Source organism: Schistocerca serialis, chromosome 6 (genome assembly GCF_023864345.2).
Source record: "Schistocerca serialis cubense isolate TAMUIC-IGC-003099 chromosome 6, iqSchSeri2.2, whole genome shotgun sequence".
NCBI lineage: Eukaryota > Metazoa > Arthropoda > Insecta > Orthoptera > Acrididae > Schistocerca > Schistocerca serialis.
In genome coordinates, this window is record NC_064643.1 from 209811658 (window position 1) to 209832515 (window position 20858).

Consider the following 20858-nt stretch of genomic DNA (forward strand, 5'->3'; position numbering starts at 1 on the left):
GAGAGTTTGCTCTTCCAAACAATAGGCTGTTCATGCACGTATCTCAAATAACATAATAGCTGATTTTTTTAAAGAATCGTATGATTTTTTGATACACCCTGTATTGTGTATGGTATGAAAAGTGGCATTGATACTAAACAATAAAAAGTGAGAAGTCACCAACATGAGTACTAAAAGGAATCCGCTAAATTTCGGTTACCAGATTAAGCAAATACATTTTTAAAAAGTCAATTCAACTAAATACGTAGGGATTAAAATTATGAACAACTTCAATTGGAATGAGCATATAGAAAGTGTTGTGGGGGAAGGCGAAACTGAGACTGCATTTTACTGGCAGAAAACTTCGAAGATGCAACAAATCTTGTAACTACACTTTCTACATGACACTTTTCCGTCCTCCTCTGGAGTATTGTGCTCCGTATGGTATCCTTAACAGAAAGTGGTGACGGAGGACATCGCAAACCTTCAATGAAGGGCAGCTCGTTTCGTATTATCGCGAATAACGCAAGAGTGTCGCGGATATGAGACGCGAATGGGCGCGGTAATCATTGAAACAAAGGCGTTTCTCGTTGTGGCGCGATCTTTTTATAAATTTTTGGTCACTAATCTTTTCTTCCGAATGCGAAAATACTTTCTTGACTTTGCTCTGCCTAGAGAAAAATCACCATAGTAATACACTGAGTTCACAAAAGTCATGGGATACGTCCTGATGTCGTGTCTGACTTCCTTTGGCACGCCGTAGTGCAGCAACCCGACGTGGCATGGACTCAACAAGTCGTTGGACGTCCCCTGTAGATATATTGAGCCAAGCTGCCTCTATAGCCGTCCATAATTGCGGAAGTGTTGCCGGTCGAGGATTTCGTGCACGAACTGACCTTTCGATTATGTCCAATAAATGTTCGATGGGATTCATGTCGAGCGATCAGGGTGGTGAAATCATTTTCTCGAACTGTCCAGAATGCTCTTCAAATCAATTGCGAACAAATGGGACCTAGTTACATGTCGCATTGTCATCCATAAAAACTGCATCTCCGTTTGGAAACATGAAGTCCATGAGTGGCTGCAAACGGTCTCCAAGTAGCCGAACATAACCATTTCCAGTCGATGATCGATTCAGTTGGACCACAGGACTCGGTCCACTCCATGTAAACACAGCCCACACCATTATGGAGCCACCATCAGCTTGCACAGTGCCTTGTTGACGACTTGGATCCATGTCACTGTGTGATCTTCGCCAGCACGCGAAGCCTGCCATCAGCTCTTACGAACTAAAATCTGGTCTCATCTGCCCAGGTCACAGTTTTACTACTGTCTAGGACCCAAGCGATATAGCCACGAGCGCAGGAGAGAAGCTACAGGCAATGTCGTGCTGTTAGCAAGGCACACGCGTCGGTCGTCTGCTACCAGAGCCCATTAACGGCAAATTTCGCCGCTCTGTCCTAACGGATACGTTCGTCGTACGCCCCACATTGATTTCTGTGCAGTGTTGCTTGTCTATTAGCACTGACAACACTACGCAAAGGCCGCTGGTCTCGGTCCTGAAATGAAGGCCGTCGGCTACTGCATTGTCAGTGGTGAGAGGTAATGCCTGAAATTTGGTATTCATGGCACAACCTCCACACTGTGGATCTCGGAATATTGAATTCCGTAACGATTTCCGAAACAGAACGTCCCACGTGTCCAACTCCAACTACTGTTCTGCATTCAAAGTATGTTGATTCTCGTCTTGCGTCCATAACGACGTCGGAAACGTTTTCACGCGGACCACCTGAATACAAACGATGGCTCCGCCAATGCTCTGCCCTTTTATACCTTGTGTACGCGGTACTACCGCCATCTCTGTGTGCATATAGCTATCCATTAGCCTCTGTCATCTCAGTGTAAAGTAAATAAGATCTTGTACGAAAAGATTAGCTGCGAATTTTCCCATATTCTCTGGGACAGTGGAATGGTAGAGAAACACTCTGACAATTGTTCGATGAACCCTCTACGAAACTCCTAAGCAAGATTTTTTTTCTAACAATTTCTCTGAAGACAGTATGTCAGTTTTTGTCTCAAAGAACTGTAGAACTGCTAAGGATACATATGTTAGAGTTTCGATAAACTAAAAGGATGTGGAAGTGAGCAATAACTTAATCAAAGCACTGACTTCAGCTTTTATGAGGCGTTCATAATTGAGCTTTGACAATTAGCAGAGCAGATACTTTGGCTCCAGAATGGAACTGAACGTAGTTCTAAATTCAGCACGTGAGATTTATCATTTATTTCGTACCGTACTTGTTGAAAAACAAGATGGTGTTCGAATAACACTTCATTCCTGAAACCCACAATAAGGCAAATACATTATACACTGAAAAAAGTAAACTGCATGTGTTTTATTAACTTTTTTCCTTTCAGAGATCTGTATTCTTGTCAGTCAGAAACCTTGTGTTTTCTTTTCGTGATGGGCTTGCAACTCCTGCGAAGTAAGAACGGTAACAAATTATATGGAAAAATTGTCTGTCAGAATTAAAACATTCCATTTCAGAAAGAAGCGGCTGATTACCACAGTGTTTGATATGTTCCGAACTGTTAAAGTTTCAGAAACGGCAAAATTTTCTGTCTGGACAGATATTTAACGTATTTATCCACCAAGATCGTAATTTCGGCCTATTATGCCATTCTCAAGTGATAACTCACTGTGAAGTACGTCAGTACATCTTTCCTTTTACGAGGGAACCGTTCTCATGTCATCTGTCTGTAAATATTCCTTGTCTATATTAAAAAGGTTCATTGTAGCAATTCGTAATAAGCTATCAGATTATAGTGACACTATAAGCCGAAATCCCGATCATGGTGAATAAGCAGTCCAAGAAGAGAGTATTGTCCTCTCTAAAGTGTCGAAGGAATGTGTATATAACAGAAAATAACTGATTAGGAAGTCCTTGGGGTTCTATCTTGTTAAAAGGAATGGTTGCTACTAATTATATAACACAAAGGTTAATGTTGGTGGTTGCGTAGATCTAATCGATAATGGAACGTTTACATCTTCAGCTTTCTTTCTACATTTGTCAGACGGAAGACTGAATACTCCTGATTTCAGGAAGAACTGTGACTTATCTGACCTAATCACGATTCTAGACTGAATTTTTTCTCTGTAGTAGTGTGTGCACTGATTTAGGACTTACTGTAAAATTAAAATTCTATATTGAAACAATCCCTTAGGCTAGGGTAGGCCATGTCTCCCCAATATCCTTTCTTCCAGGAGTCCTAGTACGGATATTATGGCGGAGAGCTTCTATGAAGTTTGGAAGGTAGGAGATGAGGTACTGGCGAAAGTAAAGCTGTAATGGCGGGTAGTTGGTCGTGTCTGCGTAGCTAAGTCGTACGAGGAACTACCCACGAATGGAAAAGGTTCCGAGTTCAAGTATCAGTTTTCATCGGTTAGGGAGTTTATAATTACGGTATGGTCCTTATGTATCGACAATGCACGGCTGGTAAGTACCTTCTGAGACAGCAAAAAAGACTCATCACGAAGGAATTATCCGAACGGTACGGGAATCGGTAGCTATGATCTAAAAGTACAGATAAACAAACCATTGCGGTTTCAGAAAAATAGGATGACTGATTCCAGAGAAAGAGCTTCACAATTTGAGAAAGTTATTTCCGGCCCTCATGCAAGCAGTTATTCGGTTTGTCACTGACTGAAAGATGTTAGACGACGTCCTGAGGGATATCGTGTACAATTCTGTCCAGATGGCGCGTTAGATCGTCTAAATCTCGAACTGGTTAAGTGCCCTTCCCATAATTCCCAACGTTCTCAACTGGGGAGAGATACTGCAACCTTCCTGATCGAGGCAGTGCAGTGTGTGTGTGTTACTGTTAACGGTTGTTACAGGGTTGTTCTTATCAGAATAGACAGCAAACCAACAGCGAGAACGATGGTTCAGGTATACAGGCCGATGTCGCAAGCTGAGGATGAAGAGATAAACGTCATGAAGATATTGAAAGGGTAATGGAGTACGTAAAGGGACATTAAAATCTGTCATGGAGGACTGAAATGCAGTTGGAGGGGATGGAGTAGAAGAAATTCTTACAGGAGAACATTGGCTTGGGACAAGGAATGAAACAGGAGAAAGACTAATTGAGTTCTGTAATAAATTTCAACTAGTAATACGAGTACTCTGTTCAAAAATCTCAAGTGCAGGAGGTACATTTGACAAAGGCCCGATGAAACGGCAAGGTTTCAGATAGATATCATGTTAAGACAGAAATTTCGAAATCAGACACTGGGTTGTAAGGCGTATTTGGTAGCAGATACATACTCGGATCACAATGTAGTGGTGAGAAAGAGTGCGCTTAAGTTCAAGAGATTAGTCAGGAAGAATCAATACGCAAAGAAGTGGGATACAGAAGTACCAAGAAATGAGAAAATACGCTTGAAATTCTCTGAGACTATAGATACAGCAATAAGGAATAGCTCGGTAGGCAGTACAGTTGAAAAGAAATGGACATATCTAACAAGGGCAATCACATAAGTTGGTAAGAAAAACACACGTACAAAGAAGGTAACTGCCAAGAAACCAAGAGTAACAGAAGAAATACTTCAGTTGATCGATGAAAAAAAAAAAAAACGAGGTACAAAAATGTTCAGGGAAATTTAGGAATCGATAAGTAACTCACTGAGGGGTGAAATAAATAGGAAGTGCAGGGAAGTTAAGACGAAATGGTTGCATGAAAAAGTGAAGAAATCGAAAATAAATGATTGTTGGAAGGACTGACACAAAAGTCGAAATAACTTTAGGTGACATTAAAAGCAAGGGTGGTAACATAAAGAGTGCAATGGGAATTCCATTGTTAAATGCAGAGGAGGTCGGATAGATGGAAAGAGTACATTGAAAGCCCCTATGCGGTGGAAAAGACTTGCCGGTGGTGGTGGTGGTGGTGGTGGTGGTGGTGGTATTAGTAGAAGTAGTATAGAAGTAGAAGAAATAAGAGATCCAGTATCAGAATCAGAATTTGAAAGAGCTTTGGAGGACTCAAGATCAAATAAGGCAGAAGGAATCGATAACACTGCATCAGAATTTCTAAAATCATTAGAAGAAATAGCAACAAAACGACCATTCGCGTTGGTGTGTGGAATGTAAGAGTCTGGCGACATACCATCCGATTTTCGGAAAAATATCCACACAAATCCGAAGACTGCAAGAGCCGATAAGAGCGAGAATTATCGCACAATCAGCTTAATAGCTCATGTATCCAAGTAGCTGATAAGAATAATATCCAGAAGGAGGTAAAAGAAAACTGACGAGTTAGATGACGATCACACCAGAGGGGCAATTATGATGTTGCGGTTGATAACGGAAGCAAGACTAAAGGTAAATCAAGGCACTTTCTTAGGATTTTTCGACCAGGAAGAATGCTTTCGACAATGTAAAACGATGCAAGTGTTCGAAATTCTGAAGAAAATAGGGGTAAGCTATAGGGAGAGACGGGTAATATACAGGGCGAGTCAAAAGTCCTTAGACACCTTCATAAGTTGGAAGATTAAAGGGAAAATTGATATAACTTGATGGAAACATAAGTTTGATGTGGGGCCGCGACTTTTGGAGTGAACGTCATTCATGGCCGCCATTTTGAAATCCGCTATTTTGGATTCATTTTTTTAAATGGGAAGGGTAGTGTATGACACATCAAATAACATTCGCTTGAGCTCTGGAATTTAGTGGTGTAATTTGTTTTTGTCTATCTTGTACAGTTTAGAGATTATTAATGTTCAAAGTTGGGAAATTACCTCCATACCGACTGCTACAACACATGTTCTACGTGTTGTGCATCCCGTGCAATGCACAACTGTAGTCGCTGCAGCCACTCTGACTGCACACGGAGGAGAGTGCCTCCTGCAATTTGATCACAGGCGTGTTGTATGCGTTCCTCCAGGTGTCTCAAATCACGGGTGCTCTCACCATACACTATCTGCTTAAGATGTCCCCATAGACAAAAATCAAGGGGCGTTAAGTCAGTGGATCTGGGCGGCCACTCCACGGGACCACGGCGACCAATCCACTTCCCTGGCAGTTGTTTTTCCAACCATTCACGCACACCAAGAGAGACATGAGTCAGTATCAAGGTAACTCTGAACATTAATAACTTCTAAACTGTACAAGATAAACAATAACAATTTAGACCACTCGACTCCAGAGCTCAAGCGAGTGTTATTTGATGTCACACACTCCCCTTTCCCATTGAAAAAACAAAGTGACTTCAATCCAAAATGGCGGATTTCAAGATGACTGTCATGAATGACATTCACTCCCAAAGTTGCGGCCCCGCGTCAAACCTATGTTCCCATAATCACATTTCAATTTTCCCTTTAATCTTCCAACTTATGATGGTGTCCAACGACTTTTGACTCGCCCTCTACAATACGTAGAAGAGCCAAGAGGGAATAATAGGACGACCAAGAACAAAGTGCTCGGATTAAAAAGGCTGTAAGATAGGGATGAGGTTTCGCCCAAACTGTTCAATGTGCACATCGAGGAAGCGATGATGGAAATAAAATAAATGTCCAGGAACGGGATTAAAATTCAAGGTGAGAGGATACCAGCGATATGATTCGCTGATAACATTGCTATCCTGAGTGAAAGTGAAGAAGAATCACATGATCTGCTGAATGGAATGAACAGTCTAATGAGTAAAGAATATTAAGTGAGAGTAAATCAAATAAAGATGAAAGTAATGAGAAGTTGCAGTAATAAGAACTGCTAGAAACTTAACACAAAGATCGATGGTCGAGAAATTGATGAAGTTAAGGAATTCTGCTACGTAGGCAGCAAAATAGCCAAACACGGAAGGAGCGAGGAGGACATCAAAAAGAGACTAGCACTGGAAAAAGGACGTTTCTGACCAAGAGATGCTACTAGAACCAAACATATGCCTTAATTGAGGAAGAAATTTCTGAGAATGTACGTCTGGAGTATTGCAGGGTAGTGAATGGCTCAAATGGCTCTGAGCACTATGGGACTTAACTTCTGAGGTCATCAGTCCCCTAGAACTTAGAACTACTTAAACCTAACTAACCTAAGGACATCACACACATCCATGCCCGAGGCAGGATTCGAACCTGCGACCGTAGCGGTCTCGCGGTTCTACACTGTAGCGCCTAGAACCGCTCGGCCACTCCGGCCGGCTAGGGTAGTGAAACATGGACCGTGGGAAACTGAAAGAAAAGAGAATCGAAGCATTTGAGATGTGGTTCTAGAGACGAATTTTTAAAATTAGATGGACTGATAACGTAAGGAATGAGGAGGTTCTGTGAAGAATCGGAGAGGAAAGGAATATGTGGAAAACACTGACAAGGAGGGGGGACAGTGTGATACGACATATGTTAAGACATCAGGGAACGACTTCCATGGTAATAGAGGGTTACAGAGACCGGAATATATCCAGCAAATAATTGAGGACCTAGGTTGCAAGTGCTACTCTGAGATGAAGAGGTAGCTACAGGAGAGCAATTTATGGCCGGCCGCTTCAAACCAGTCAGAAGACTGAAGACTCAAAAGGGTTTGGCAAGCACAAAGACGAGCAGTAGTATCTCTCGCCAGATTCGAGCGGTCATTATCTTGCTGAAATGTGAGCCCACGGTGGCTTGTTATGAAGGGCAACAAACCGGAGCGTACAATATAGTCGACGTACCGCTGTACTGTGACGGTGCCGCGGAAGATATTCAAAGGGACATTGCTATAAATTGAAGTGGCACCACAAACACACTCACACACATGGGTGTCGGTCCATATACCGGGCAACAGTCATGTTGGTATCCCACCATTGTCTGGGGCGTCTCCAAACACGTCTTCGCTGCTTATCGAGCCTCAATTCGAAGGGAGTGCTCAAAATACTGATCCTGTCATAACTATAATGCATTTTCAATTTCATGTGGACTTATCATAGCGTTGACCCATATTACACGGTATGTCTCTGGCAAAAGTCGATGTTTCCCTGTAGACCTTCTAATTTTCTCTCAGATTAAAGTCCAGAAGTGTTAAGCCCGCCAGTGTCGGCCATTTTATGTTTCCCGAAAGATCGATCTGACGACATCCATATTTTGCGTTCACAACTTCTTGTATTGATACGTGCCTAATGGCCGAGACATCAGTCACGTTGATACCTCATGGATTACCTGACGTCCAGCGGGAAGTCCGCCCTTAAATGCGGTAGCATATCTCTTAGACACTGTAAATTATTCTGGCTATTTAGAGTCCTGTTCGTAAGGAGAGTGCAATGATGCGCTTTTTGAAAAGTGCGCTTCGCATGTAGACACGCGAAGGACGGTGTTTATCCACTTGGCTCAACCAGTGTTGATTTTCAACTGATCTGTAGTGCATACTGCTAAGATTGATTCGTCCGTGTTTTGTAAACGTTGTTTCATCAGTAAATAACATATTACATAGAAACGTCGAATATTTTGAAGTTTCGTAGACACCACTCGAAGTACCATAGCGGATTTTTAAAGTCACTACCACGAAGTTCTCGATGGAGCGTGAAGGATGAGGAACGTTAGAATACAGTACTCGCAGACGGAATCTGATAATGTTCCACACATGTTATGTGGCTGAAATCCTGTTCGACATCCCGCTAGTGTCCCCTCTCTCCCTATTTGCGCTGTTGTGCACAATTCTGAATACAACACAGATTTAAAGCTAATTGGAGCTAGGAACCAAACGAAACGCAATAACTAGGAATGAGCAGACAGATGCAGTGGTTTCCTCGTAGCAAAATATTGACGAGATATACCTAAACAACCTCTGAAAGCTTGTGGTGTTCTGGTTCATCTTGAGTTTCCAGCAAAAAGAAGAAATAAAGGAGGCCAATGTCAGAATTGGGCATCTATTAGATTTGTGCATAAGCTCCTAGCGTTTTTGATTTGCGTGTTGGTCTTCCTACTGCTGTGATTTTATTTATAAATTGGTTTTTTTTTTTAGTTCACTGTTGCTGTACGAGTTAACATGTTTTCATCTTGGCATTTGGAGACAGTGAGTGGAGCTGTGAACGCTAGAAAATGAATTGCCAGGTGGAGAAATCGGAACATTTCTGACATATTCTTCTGTCTGAATTCAGTAGAGGGGTGGCGGAGGCGGCTAGAAACATTTGCGCCGTGTATGGGGATAACGCCATTGGACAGAGCACGGAAAAGTAATAGTTTCCCCTTTTTAAGGAGGATCGTTTCGGCATTACTAACACTTCACGTTGCGGAAAACCTTCAGGGTTTGATGAAGCTCGCTTAAACGCATTAATCCACAATGATGCACGTCAGTGTACTCTAAAACTGGCAGATGTGACGAACTGTGATCACTCCACTATCGTGACACATTTGCATGCAATAGGGAGATTCAAAAATCGGCTGTAAGGGTTCCGCATGCTCTAAGCCAAAATCAGCGGGCGGCCATACGTGCATCTCTGCTCGCTCGTTACCAATTGGCTCGTTAACGTAAGAAAAAGAAAGGAATGGTTGAGCTCAAATAAAGTAGCAACTCCCCACATAAAGACCAGTGCGTATCCACAAAAGATGATGATATGCATCTGGTGGAACAGCAACACTGTGGTATATTACGAATTGCTCCCATGTCAACAACTGAGACGTCATGTAGACGCAGTCCAAGAACAGCGATCAGGAGAACTGACTAGGTGATGTGATGCTAGTCCACGATAACGCCCGCCCGCATTCTACTAGACTGACAGAAAACACTATGCAGGAGTCGAGTTGGATCTTGTGCCGTCAGATTTTCAGCTTTTCCAATCTACATCGAGGAATCCTCAAGAAACTTCCTTTAGAGGTGAAAATGAGCCCCGAACATGGCTCGGAGAGTTCTTCGCCTCAAAACAACGAATTTCTTCCGTCGCGGAATCGGAAAGTTGGCAGACTGTTGCAAATAGTGAAGGAGAATACGTTACTGATGTCTAAAGTCTCCGTTATGTGTAACTTGTGTTTATTAAACTTATGGAAAAACGCTAAGAACTTATGCAGCAACTTAATACAAACGCTAAAAATTACTTCAACTCACCAGGAAATTCGCCAAACTGTTCGCTATAACACAGCGATGACCACGTCTTTGTATACTTAATCCTTGGGGATAATTTTGGTTTTTCCGTCTAAGCTGCCACGCAGGGAGGCCAAAATAAAACTGGCGAAAGAAGTGTTTCGTGCATTTTTTGGGAACATTAAACAATAAAGAAACAGGCATCTTCTACATATAAACAGCAGTTCTCCTATTCATTAACTACGGTCCACATTTCATGTCAGGCATGTGAACGTTTTACGAGAGTTTTACATTGGCCACTCATCGTATGCATGATAAACGTAGCTGAATAATACAGGGGCAGTACATCGTCCGTCTAAACGGTCGTAAAAATGGCCTAGAAGCTACACACACCTTCCTGTGTAGCAGACTTCGGCTTCTCTCAGCATTGGCACCACGCCAGGTAGAGCCTGTCCTCAACTGTGGCTTTTGTTTTCCTCCCTAAACTCGTTACCTTTGTATAAATTTAAGCTTAGTCAAGTAATACTACAAAGCCAAGCATTTAGCCACGGCGTTTTGCTCGCATTATCTGCGATATTTTGGTTAAAGAGAGGAGACGAGCAATGCAGCAACCACGACACACATGTTCAGCGGGTTGCCTTAACTGAAAGGCGTACTCTACACTGCAGCGGAGAGTATAGGCGGTTTATCCACGTTACGTGCCCCGCGCTATCAACGGCCTCATTGCCGCAATGCCTATTTTTTGGGAAAAATCATCTGTTACAGTTTGTACTGCGAAAAACAGTGGAATTTCTCATGCTCTTCCGGGGTCCAGAAAAATGTTTCCACTGTTTAGAAGTCCATAACTGGCAAACTAATTGACGGAGTTGTCTCATCTTTCGTAGTGTAATAGTTTGTAGTTCCGGCAATCGCCACACAAGCGTTGTATTGAATTGTTTTGTCAGATGACAATCGCCAGATAGTCAGTGTTTTGTTCTTAGTTGCACCTAGTTACTCGAGTAAACATGGCTGGCGCAAGGCTTACATTCGATGAAAGGAAGTCTGTTTTGAAGTGGTATTTTAAGTACGAAAACATTGAGGTTCATCGGCAGTGGCGAAATGAGTATCAAACAGAGCCACCGACGCGTTTAACGATTCTTCGCATTCGTGACAAATTTGAAGCCGAAGGCTGTCTTAAAGATGTACACAAACAACGATCTCGACTACCGGTAACAGTAACAAGTCCAGATAACTCCCATCGTGTGTTACAACAATTCACTCGCTCAGCACAGAAGTCTATGAGGCAGTGTGCCTGTGAAACTGGAGTGAGTCGCTCAAGTGTTCGGCGAATCTAGAAGACAGCAAAGTGGAAGTGCTACATCCCACGATTGCTACACGCAATGAACGAGGACGACCCAGATCGTAGAATGGAGTACTCCGAGTGGTTTACTAACATGGTGCGTAACGATGAACAGTTTGCAGAGATGATTGTGTGGTCTGATGAGGCACAGTTCAAACTCAGTGGTACAGTAAATCGCCACAATCTGAACGTCCACGTAGACAAAGCAAAGCTGTGAATTTTCCAGGAGTAAATGTGTGGTGTGGATTGTCTGACCGAGGCTTGATTGGACGATTCTTCTTAAACGGCACAGTTACCGGCGAGGTGTACCTTCAGACATCCATTTTACCTGCCATCCTTCACTTGTGTGGAGACGGAAGAGTTTACTTTCAACAAGATGGTGCCCCAGCCCACTACCAAAATCGTGTTAGGGCGTATCTCGATGAAAATCTACCAGGAAGATGGATAGGCCGTAGAGGTGCTGTGGAGTATCCACCACGTTCCCCAGACATAACTCCTCTGGACTTTTACCTGAGGGGAACACTAAATGACGTCGTTTATCGACAAAAGCCACGCGCATTGGATGAACTTCGAGAATCCCTCGTACATTCATGTGCAAATACCCAACTGAATACTTTGCAGTCAGTAGTTCGTGCTGCAGTGTTCGGCGGCATCGTTTGTGTGTGGATGTTAATGGTGACCATTTCGAACACCTACAGTGATATCTTTAATTTGGACTTCAAGCTACACTTTCACCAATAATGAGACAACTCCGTCAATTAGTTTGCAAGTTATGGACTTTTAAACAGTGGATAAATTTTTTTGGACCTACCCCCCCCCCTCTCTCTCTCTCTCTCTCTCTCTCTCTCTCTCTCTCTCTCTCTCTCTCTCTCTCTCTCTCTCTCTCTCTCTCGTGAGCCCAGTCTTGCCCTGATTATAAAAATGTATAACAGAATAACCGGTTGACATAATAAGTAACATTTGATGCCCTTACATAGGTTAGTGTTACTAGTTTAAGATCACTTACGTTAGTAAACCTCAACGTGTGCTCCCTCGGTAGCTCGGAGAATGTCAAGACGGTATTCCACTTCCCGCCAGATGTTTCGTAACATGTGTTCCGTCACAATATCCACAGCAGCTTGTATCCTAGCCTTCAGTTCGTCGACGTCAGCAACTGGTGTGACGAAGACACTGTCCTTGATATAGCCCCCAGAAAAAAAACGTCAAGGGGGCTAACGTCTGGAGAGCGGGATGGCCAGGGTGTTGGACCGTTCCTTCCAATCCACCGATCCGGACATTACGCCCCTTGACTTTTTTTTCTGGGGCTGTACAAGTTGAACAGTAGTAGAGCGAGTCCATCTCTTTGTCTTACTCCTGTTTTGATCAGAAAGGGTTCAGAGATTTCCCCCATAAACTTGACTTTAGATTTTGTGTCTATCAATGTCTGTTGTATGATTGCAAGTGTTTTCAGATCTAAACCCTGTTCTTTTAATACTTGGAATAATATTGACGATCAACTGAATCGTAGGCTTTTTTAAAGTCAACAAATGTGCAAACTACATCTTTGACACTTATTCTCTGATGTCTTAAGATTAGTTTTAAGTTCAGAATTTGCTCTGGACATGAACGGCCTGGTCTGAATCCTGCCTGATAGTCTCCAAGTTTTGGTTCTAGTTGTTGCTGTGCTCTATCGAGAAGGTACTGGGATAGAATTTTGTAAGCCACCGATACCAAGGAGATTCCCCTATAATTGCTTACATTCGACCTATCTCCTTTCTTGTGTATAAAATTAATGCATTTTTCCACGAACGTGGAAAGTCGCTTCATCACTGAACACGATGCGTTGTGCGAAAGTGTTATCATTGTCAATAGCATCAAGGAACTCGTTACAAAATGCCACACGTTTGCGTTTGTCATCAGCACGCAGAGCTTGTAACAGCTGTAACATGTACGGCTTCATAACCAACCGACGTCTCAAAACACTTCAAATTGTTGTTGTAGGCAACTGCAACTCCCAATTGGCACGACGGGTTGATTTTGAAGGACTACGTTGGAAAGCAGTTCGAATTCGTGCAACATTTTCTTCGGGAACACGAGGGCGGCCAGGACTCTTCCTCTACATACACATCCTGTATCTAGAAACTGTCGATACCATCTACGAATGTTCCACCCATTCGGAGGATCAATTTGGCACTTCAACCTGAAACGTCTTGGTACTGTAATCACGGAATTACACTTCGCAAACTCCAGAACACAAAATTATTTCTGCTGAGGAGTAGCCATTTTAAAAATATGACGGTTACCAAGCAAAACAGAAGACGAGACATCCAGCGGCTATTAATATAAACTAGACTATGTTTTCGTTTCTCCAAGAGCCGAGCCGACGCGCAGCGAGCGATCGATAGCTTCAACAAAACAATACTTTGTAATATGTATATTCTTTTTGAAACACCCTATATAATGCATGCTTTCAGATGACTTCATTTGCTGTTCATACAGCAGTCAAAATGCTATGTTTTTGGTCTACTTTCACGAATCGAGGTCAGATTTACCAAAGAACTGGCTCTTTGCTTCCTCTAGATTATCACCGCCAATGAAGTAGACTGTGGGTGTAATAATATCAAAGACGTGGAAAAAGAAGCGGTTTTGAATATTCAGAGAACTTATTCATTATATACCTACATACCAGCATTACAAACATTTATTCATACACACGTTGATATCTGTATCGCTATATGCTCAGATACTCATAAATTACTAGCGTATCTCCTCACCATCACTCGTAACAAAACCACTAATATGCCAGCGCAGTTGGGAGCAATAGTATAATATAACCTGAAGGCGAACAGTATCTGTCACATTTTTGTAATTTATGATGTAATTTACATTACTACTAGCGACCCAGCCCGGCTTTGCACAGATAGTACTAAATATGTGCTCCCGGATGATTCGTCTGCGTAGCGATAATGTTGTTTACGGCCGCTGCCTAGAGTTATTAATAGAAATCGGAGAACACGATTAGGTAACTGAATATCGCCACTTTCTCATACACACATCAAAAAGTGTTTTGGATCACCCTGGTTCCCAGAACTCCCGAAGACAGACGTTGACTGTGGATATCGTATCACAGACACAGTCCCTTTCTGTTTTCAGAGATGTCACTAAACCCTACCAAAAATGTAAACAACCATGCATGAGCAGTGCCTATTAGACTGAGGGGGTCCGACAGCCGGCTCCAGTCATTCCACCATGAAGGAGGTACATGGCTCGTGTTGTCTGCAGTTCAACCATGCCTAGACGGTCAATACCGCGGTTCGATCGCGTCCGCATTGTTACTTTGTGGCAGGAAGGGCTCTCAACAAGCGAAGTGTCCAGGCGTCTCTGAGTGAACCTGAGCGACATTGTTCGGACATGGAGGAGGTACAGAGAGAGAGGAAATGCCAATGACATGCCTCGGTCAGGCGGCCCAAGGGCTACTACTGCAGTGGATGACCGCTACCTATGGATTATGACTCGGAGGAGTCGCGAACTTCACCCCACCAGGCGAAGAAACATACCCGCACCTGGGTTTAATTGAAGGAAAGCTAAAAGCTGAGTCATATGCTACGGTGCTGGAAAACTTTATTGGTGTAAGTGAAGCAAAGTTACAAACCTTGCTGAAATAGTTTCCTGGAAAAGATTAACTTTTTGCATAAAAACTTAAAACCCACCATATTTAGGGAAATTTGGTTTCCTTTCTCTACCCTGTTACATCAAGCAGTTGCAGAGAAGATATCTGGTAAAAACATTAGATTCTTTCGCGTTTTATAGTCACTTAATGTAGGATGAAGCGGTTCTTTTCGTTATTGGCCATATTTTTTATGATACATCAAAGTTATGGGTCACTCTCCGTTGCACAAAGGATTTGTGAAGTGAATTATGAGCACGAGTTGCGACTGCTAACGTGAAGAAAGTATATGCTGGCAATTTGAAGTTGTTGCCTTTTCGTAATGCACTCCTCACCCATCTGTAGAAGTCTTTCGAAATCTTCTGTAGAAGGCCTAATCAACAAATTTTGTGACTCCCATTTCTTCCTTCATGTGTAAGGTACCAAGATCATGCCGATGTGTTTCCTTCAAACAAATAATTTCTGAATACGTTAAGACGCTTCCACACCTAATATGTTGCGCCGAGCACATTCCACCTGTTGTCCGTATATCAAACGCGCGGTGCTCAATTTGATTGAAGCTGTGTCGTTCACCGCTAGATGGGAATGGCATCGTTTTCACAGCGGTGGTGGACTTTATTTCATTATACGTCAGCCAATTTGCACAAAATACCAGGTGATCAAAAAGTCAGTATAAATTTGAAAACTTAATAAACCACGGAGTAATGTAGATAGAGGGGTAAAAATTGACACACATGCTTGGAATGACATGGGGTTTTATTAGAACAAAAAAAAAAACAAAGTTCACAAAATGTCCTCGTGAAAGATCTCTTGCGCGCGTCGTTTAGCGATGAGCATGTGCTCAGCCGCCACTTTCATCATGCTTGGCCTCCCAGGTCCCCAGACCTCAGTCCGTGCGATTATTGACTTTTGGGTTACCTGAAGTCTCAAGCGTATCGTGATCTACCGACATCTCTAGGGATGCTGAAAGACAATATCCGACGCCAATGCCTCACCATAACACCGGACATGCTTTACAGTGCTGTTCACATCATTATTCCTCGACTACAGCTATTGTTAAGGAATGATGGTGTACATATTGAGCATTTCCTGTATAGAAAATCATCTTTGCTTTGTCTTACTTTGTTATGCTAATTATTGCTATTCTGATCACTTGAAGCGCCATCTGTCGGACATTTTTTGAACTTTCGTATTTTTTATTTTTTATTTTTTTTTTTTGTCTAATAAAACCCCATGTCATTCCAAGAAAGTGTCAGTTTGTGCATTTCTATCTACATTATTTCGTGATTTATTCAGTTTTCAAATTTATACTGACTTTTCGATCACCCGGTATTTATAAATTATATACACAAAGATTACTTTTGAATCTGTTCGTCTAATACAGAAAACGGTGTAAAATCTCTATAGTATTAAACCGAACGTACAGACAGAACAGTGCCAGGTGACTTTAACTTACATGTGTGTAGATAGGCGGCGAATCATGAATTTTACGTTATTTGGTGGCATTGTTGTAAATGTTTTATGATACATCATGATGATGATGATGATGATGATGGCGATGGCTGGCGGATCAAAACCGGCTGTATAACAAATAAAATTTTGTCGGTGGCTCTTGGCGGTAAATCGAAAAGTTTCTGCAAAAATCTGATCTGCCTCTGACAATAAATAGTGCGTTCAGAGTCTTTCTTCAAAATATGTTAAGCAATTAGAATGTGTCGTAAGTGGCGATGTGTCTAGACAGACCCCGACCTCATCCTGCGGCTTATCGTCTGAAGTAGTACGCGGTTGTTCGCAGACTGGGGAATTGGAAGTGCTGGAGTGCCTGGAAGAGGCGGCGGACATCTTCCGGCTGGAAGCGATGGCGCCACCGGACCTGTCTTCGCGACTGGAGGCCTGGAGGGAAGCCGCCGACCACCGCTGAGCGACGCTGCAGTCTGCGAACAAGCCGGATACAGCACTGGTGGCGCTCTCGAGTGCGTCTGGAAGTGGCTATGAGATTTGGCAAAACTTTATTATGTTACAATGTTTACGTGTTATACCTCATTCATTATTGGTGAAGAAAATACAAAAATTGTTTCTTGAGCAGTTTATGTGTGTCAGATCTCACTAAATCCTTCAACGCAGAGACGCGTCATACGACGTACAAATGAGTGTGCAGTCATTACGAGGCGAAACGAAAAGTTCTTCAATATTATCAGAGTACAAAATTGTTAGGGCTTTCGTGGCCACTTGTTGACAAACTGTCTATTGGCTTCTGTCTCGGGTTCTTCGGCCGACGTTCATCTAATGATTTTACTGACGTTTCGCGAGCACGAGTGACTGGCATTGTTAAAGCTTCACCCTCCATTGCCGGTGGTGAACTGGAGCCGAGCTCGCGGCCGCAGGCTACAAACTGGCAAAACACTTGGCCTCTCTGCTCCAGCCACACGTGGGGAAGAAAGATGGAAGGTCCCAGGACATTTCATTGAGAAGCTGAAGAAACTGAAACTTGCACCAAACGACATACTGGTCAGCTTTGAAGTTGTTTCTTTGTTTACGAAAGTGCCACTCAGTGACGCTCTGGAGCACATCGGTTCCATTTTCCCGCAAGACATCAAAAAGCTCTTCCATGCATGTCTCACCACGAGTTATTTCACGTGGAATGGCGATTTCTACGAACAGCTGGAAGGCGTCGCCATGGGTAGTCCTCTTAGTCCAGTGGTGGCCAACTTCTTCATGGAACAATTCGAAGCACAGGCACTGGACTTGGCGACTTGCAAACCCAAGGTGTGGTATAAATACGTCGATGACACATTTGTTGTGTGGATCCATGGAAGTAGAAAAGGACAAAAAACTGCCATTTATAGATGTGCTGGTCACGAGGAATGGCGAAAACCTGGGACACAGCGTGTGTAGGAAACAGACACACACGGACCTGCACAAACTATCAAACCAACACCTGAGCCAGAAAAGAGGCATGATCAATACGCTCGTAACGCGAGCAGGACGAATATGTGAGCCGCAGCACCTCAGACGAGAAATAAAACACCTGGAAATTGTTCTGAGGAGTAATTTGTACTCCACAAATTATATTAGAACTGTAACAGAGCCACACACTCGGCGAAGTAAGGAATCAGAAAAAGAAATGTCGGGTACGGCCTTTCTGCAATACATTCCTAGAGTGATGGGCAGAATCGGCCGTATATTGCGCAAACATGGCGTAGAGACGATTTTCAAACCGACAAAGAAGATCAAAAGAGAAAAGGGACCCACTTGCAATGTCGGGAATATACCGTATACCATGCACATGTGGAAAAGTTTGTCGGAATAACTGGACGATCAATCAACACCAGGATCAAAGAACATAAGCGACGTACGCAGGTTGGGGCAGGTGGAGAAATCGGCCGTGGCAGAGCACGCACTGAGACCGACCACGTAATAAAATTCGCCGACAAGTAAGTTCTGTCTGTAGAGAAGCACTATCACACGCGCTTGTTCAGAGAAGCTGTAGAAATACAAAAACACGCGAACAGCTTCGACAAGAAAGAGGAAAGCCTTAACGTAAACGGGTCCTGGCTTCCCGTACTGCAGCAAACGACCGTCGCAGGTAGCAAGAGGAGAACCGCACCGGAAATGACCGCGGAGAAGCCCTCGGACGTTGGCGCGCCAGGTACATATAGTCTGCGCCCGCGAGCTCGGCTCCAGTTCACCACCGGCAATGGAGGGTGAAGCTTTGACAATACTAGCCACTCGTGCTGGCGAAATGTCAGTAAAAATCATTAGATGAGCGTCGGCCGAAGAATCCGAGACAGAAGCCAAAAGGCACTACGATTATCATAGTAGTCTTACGCAGTTCCTTCCTTCCTCTTCCTCCTCTTTTTCTTGTTCTACTTCTCATTCTTATCATGTATTTTAAGACAATACACAAGGTGATTGCGTGATGTGACAAACTTTCAGGGAGAATGGTGAACGGTAAATTTATCAATTTGAGGTAAGGGGCCCTGTTCCGGAAACCGCCGAGCGGAAAGTTATAAGCACAAAATGGTTCTGACATCTCTGACAGTTGACATACAGAAAACAGAGCAAACGGGCTGCAACTGTAGAATATGTGGTTGGAGGTGACTTAATGCATTCGAGTACAGTGCTACACTATGGCGCCCGACCGGAAAAAATAGTGCATTTTTGCTGGGCCTTGGTAGCTGTACTACATTTACAAACAATTTCAGAACTCTGAACGAGAAGTGATGACATGATCGCATGGATAGAAGTGACATTAAATCGATAAAATTACGAAAAATCACGGATAATATTCCAAGCTCTTTGCTTCCCATATTTTGGGATGAGGTAGTAAGGATCGAAACAAGAAAAACTGTCTAATAAACATGTGCTATAAATTCTTAGCTTAAGAGCCCATGTTTACTAGAAATTTGTTCAAATGGCTCTGAGCACTATGGGACTTAAATGCTGTGGTCATCAGCCCCTTAGAACTTAGAACTACTTAAGCCTAACGAACCTAAGGACACCACACACATCCATGCCCGAGGCAGGATTCGAACCTGCGACCGTAGCGGTCGCACGGTCCCGGACTGTAGCCTAGAACTGCTCGGCCACTCCGGCCGGCTAGAAATTTGTCTTTTAGTTCATACTACCTCCTCCAACACTACTGAAAGCAAAGAATTTATAGCGGAAGAGGTCCACTGTCAGAGGTATCAGAACGATTATCGTTTATAACTTTCGACTTGGCCGTTTCCGGACCAGGATCCCTTACCTCAAACTGATACATTTATCATCATGAGTCGTCGCTGAAAGTTTGTAACATCATCACCGAATCACCCCATATAGACACATAGTTATTGACATTATAAATTCCGATCATATTTTTCTTAATGTTTCTTCTGTTTCTAGACTGTCGACTAACAGTAAAATGAAATAATAAAATAATACCTGCAAAAGACAGCACAACACAACCGTAACGAAAGAAAGCATACAAAAAGGTGCTTAATTTTTTCACTTTAAACCACCTACGATCCTTTAACGGAATCTGTAATGTCCTCACTTTCGCGAAGAATGACCAGGGTTTCATGAAACAAACAACAACGCGCTCTCACAACTTCATTAATAATCGACATATAAGCTAAAACTTTGTTCCTGATTTTAAATGGTACAAGGAACCTTTTTTTTTCCAGAATATTTTCACTCTGCAGCGGTGTGTGCGCTGATACCAAACTTCCTGGCAGATTAAAACTGTGTGCCGGACCGAGACTCGAATTCGTGACCTTTTCCTTTAGCGGGCAAGTGCTCTACCGACTGAGCTACCCAAGCACGACTCACGCCCCGTCCTCACAGCTTCAATTCTGCCAGTACCTCGTCTCCTACCTTCCAAACTTCGCAGAAGCTCTTCTGCGAAACGAGAATTCGAAATCTCCAGAATTTTCGTCGAACGAATCGCGAGAAATTGTGGCCTGATTACGTGGCGTATTGTCATCCAGAAAAATTCCATTGTTGCTTGGGAACACTAACTTCATGAACGGCTGCAAATGGTCTCAAAGTTGCCGAACACAACCATTTAGTCAATCATCGGTTCAGCTGGACCGCAGCGCCAAGTTCATTCCATGCGAATAGAACCCATACCATTACGGATCCACCACCTGCATGCGCACTGTCTTCTTGACGACTTGGGTCCGTAGCTCACAGCCGAACCTTATCAGCTGTCACTAACTTGAAATGCGGACTCATCTGACCGTGCCACAGTTTTCCAAACACCCAGGGCCCAACCTACATGGCTACAGGCCCAGGAGATGCGCTGCAGGCGATATCGTGCTGTTAGCAAATGCACTCGCGTCGGTCGTCTGCTGCCATGGCCCATTAATGCCATATT

The 20858-nt window shown here is 43.2% G+C and overlaps 1 protein-coding gene across 2 annotated transcripts in view; it reads left to right on the forward strand.

Annotated features, from left to right (window-relative positions):
* Positions 1-17091, forward strand: part of LOC126483819 (SET domain-containing protein SmydA-8-like) — a 188944-nt gene extending 171853 nt beyond the window's left edge. For both annotated transcript variants that reach the window (XM_050107017.1, XM_050107016.1), the window contains exon 8: positions 16797-17091. In XM_050107017.1, the coding sequence (XP_049962974.1) occupies positions 16797-16922 (126 nt within the window). In that variant the 3' untranslated portion in view covers positions 16923-17091. The remainder of the gene's footprint in view (positions 1-16796) is intronic.
* The last annotated feature ends 3767 nt before the right edge of the window (positions 17092-20858 follow it).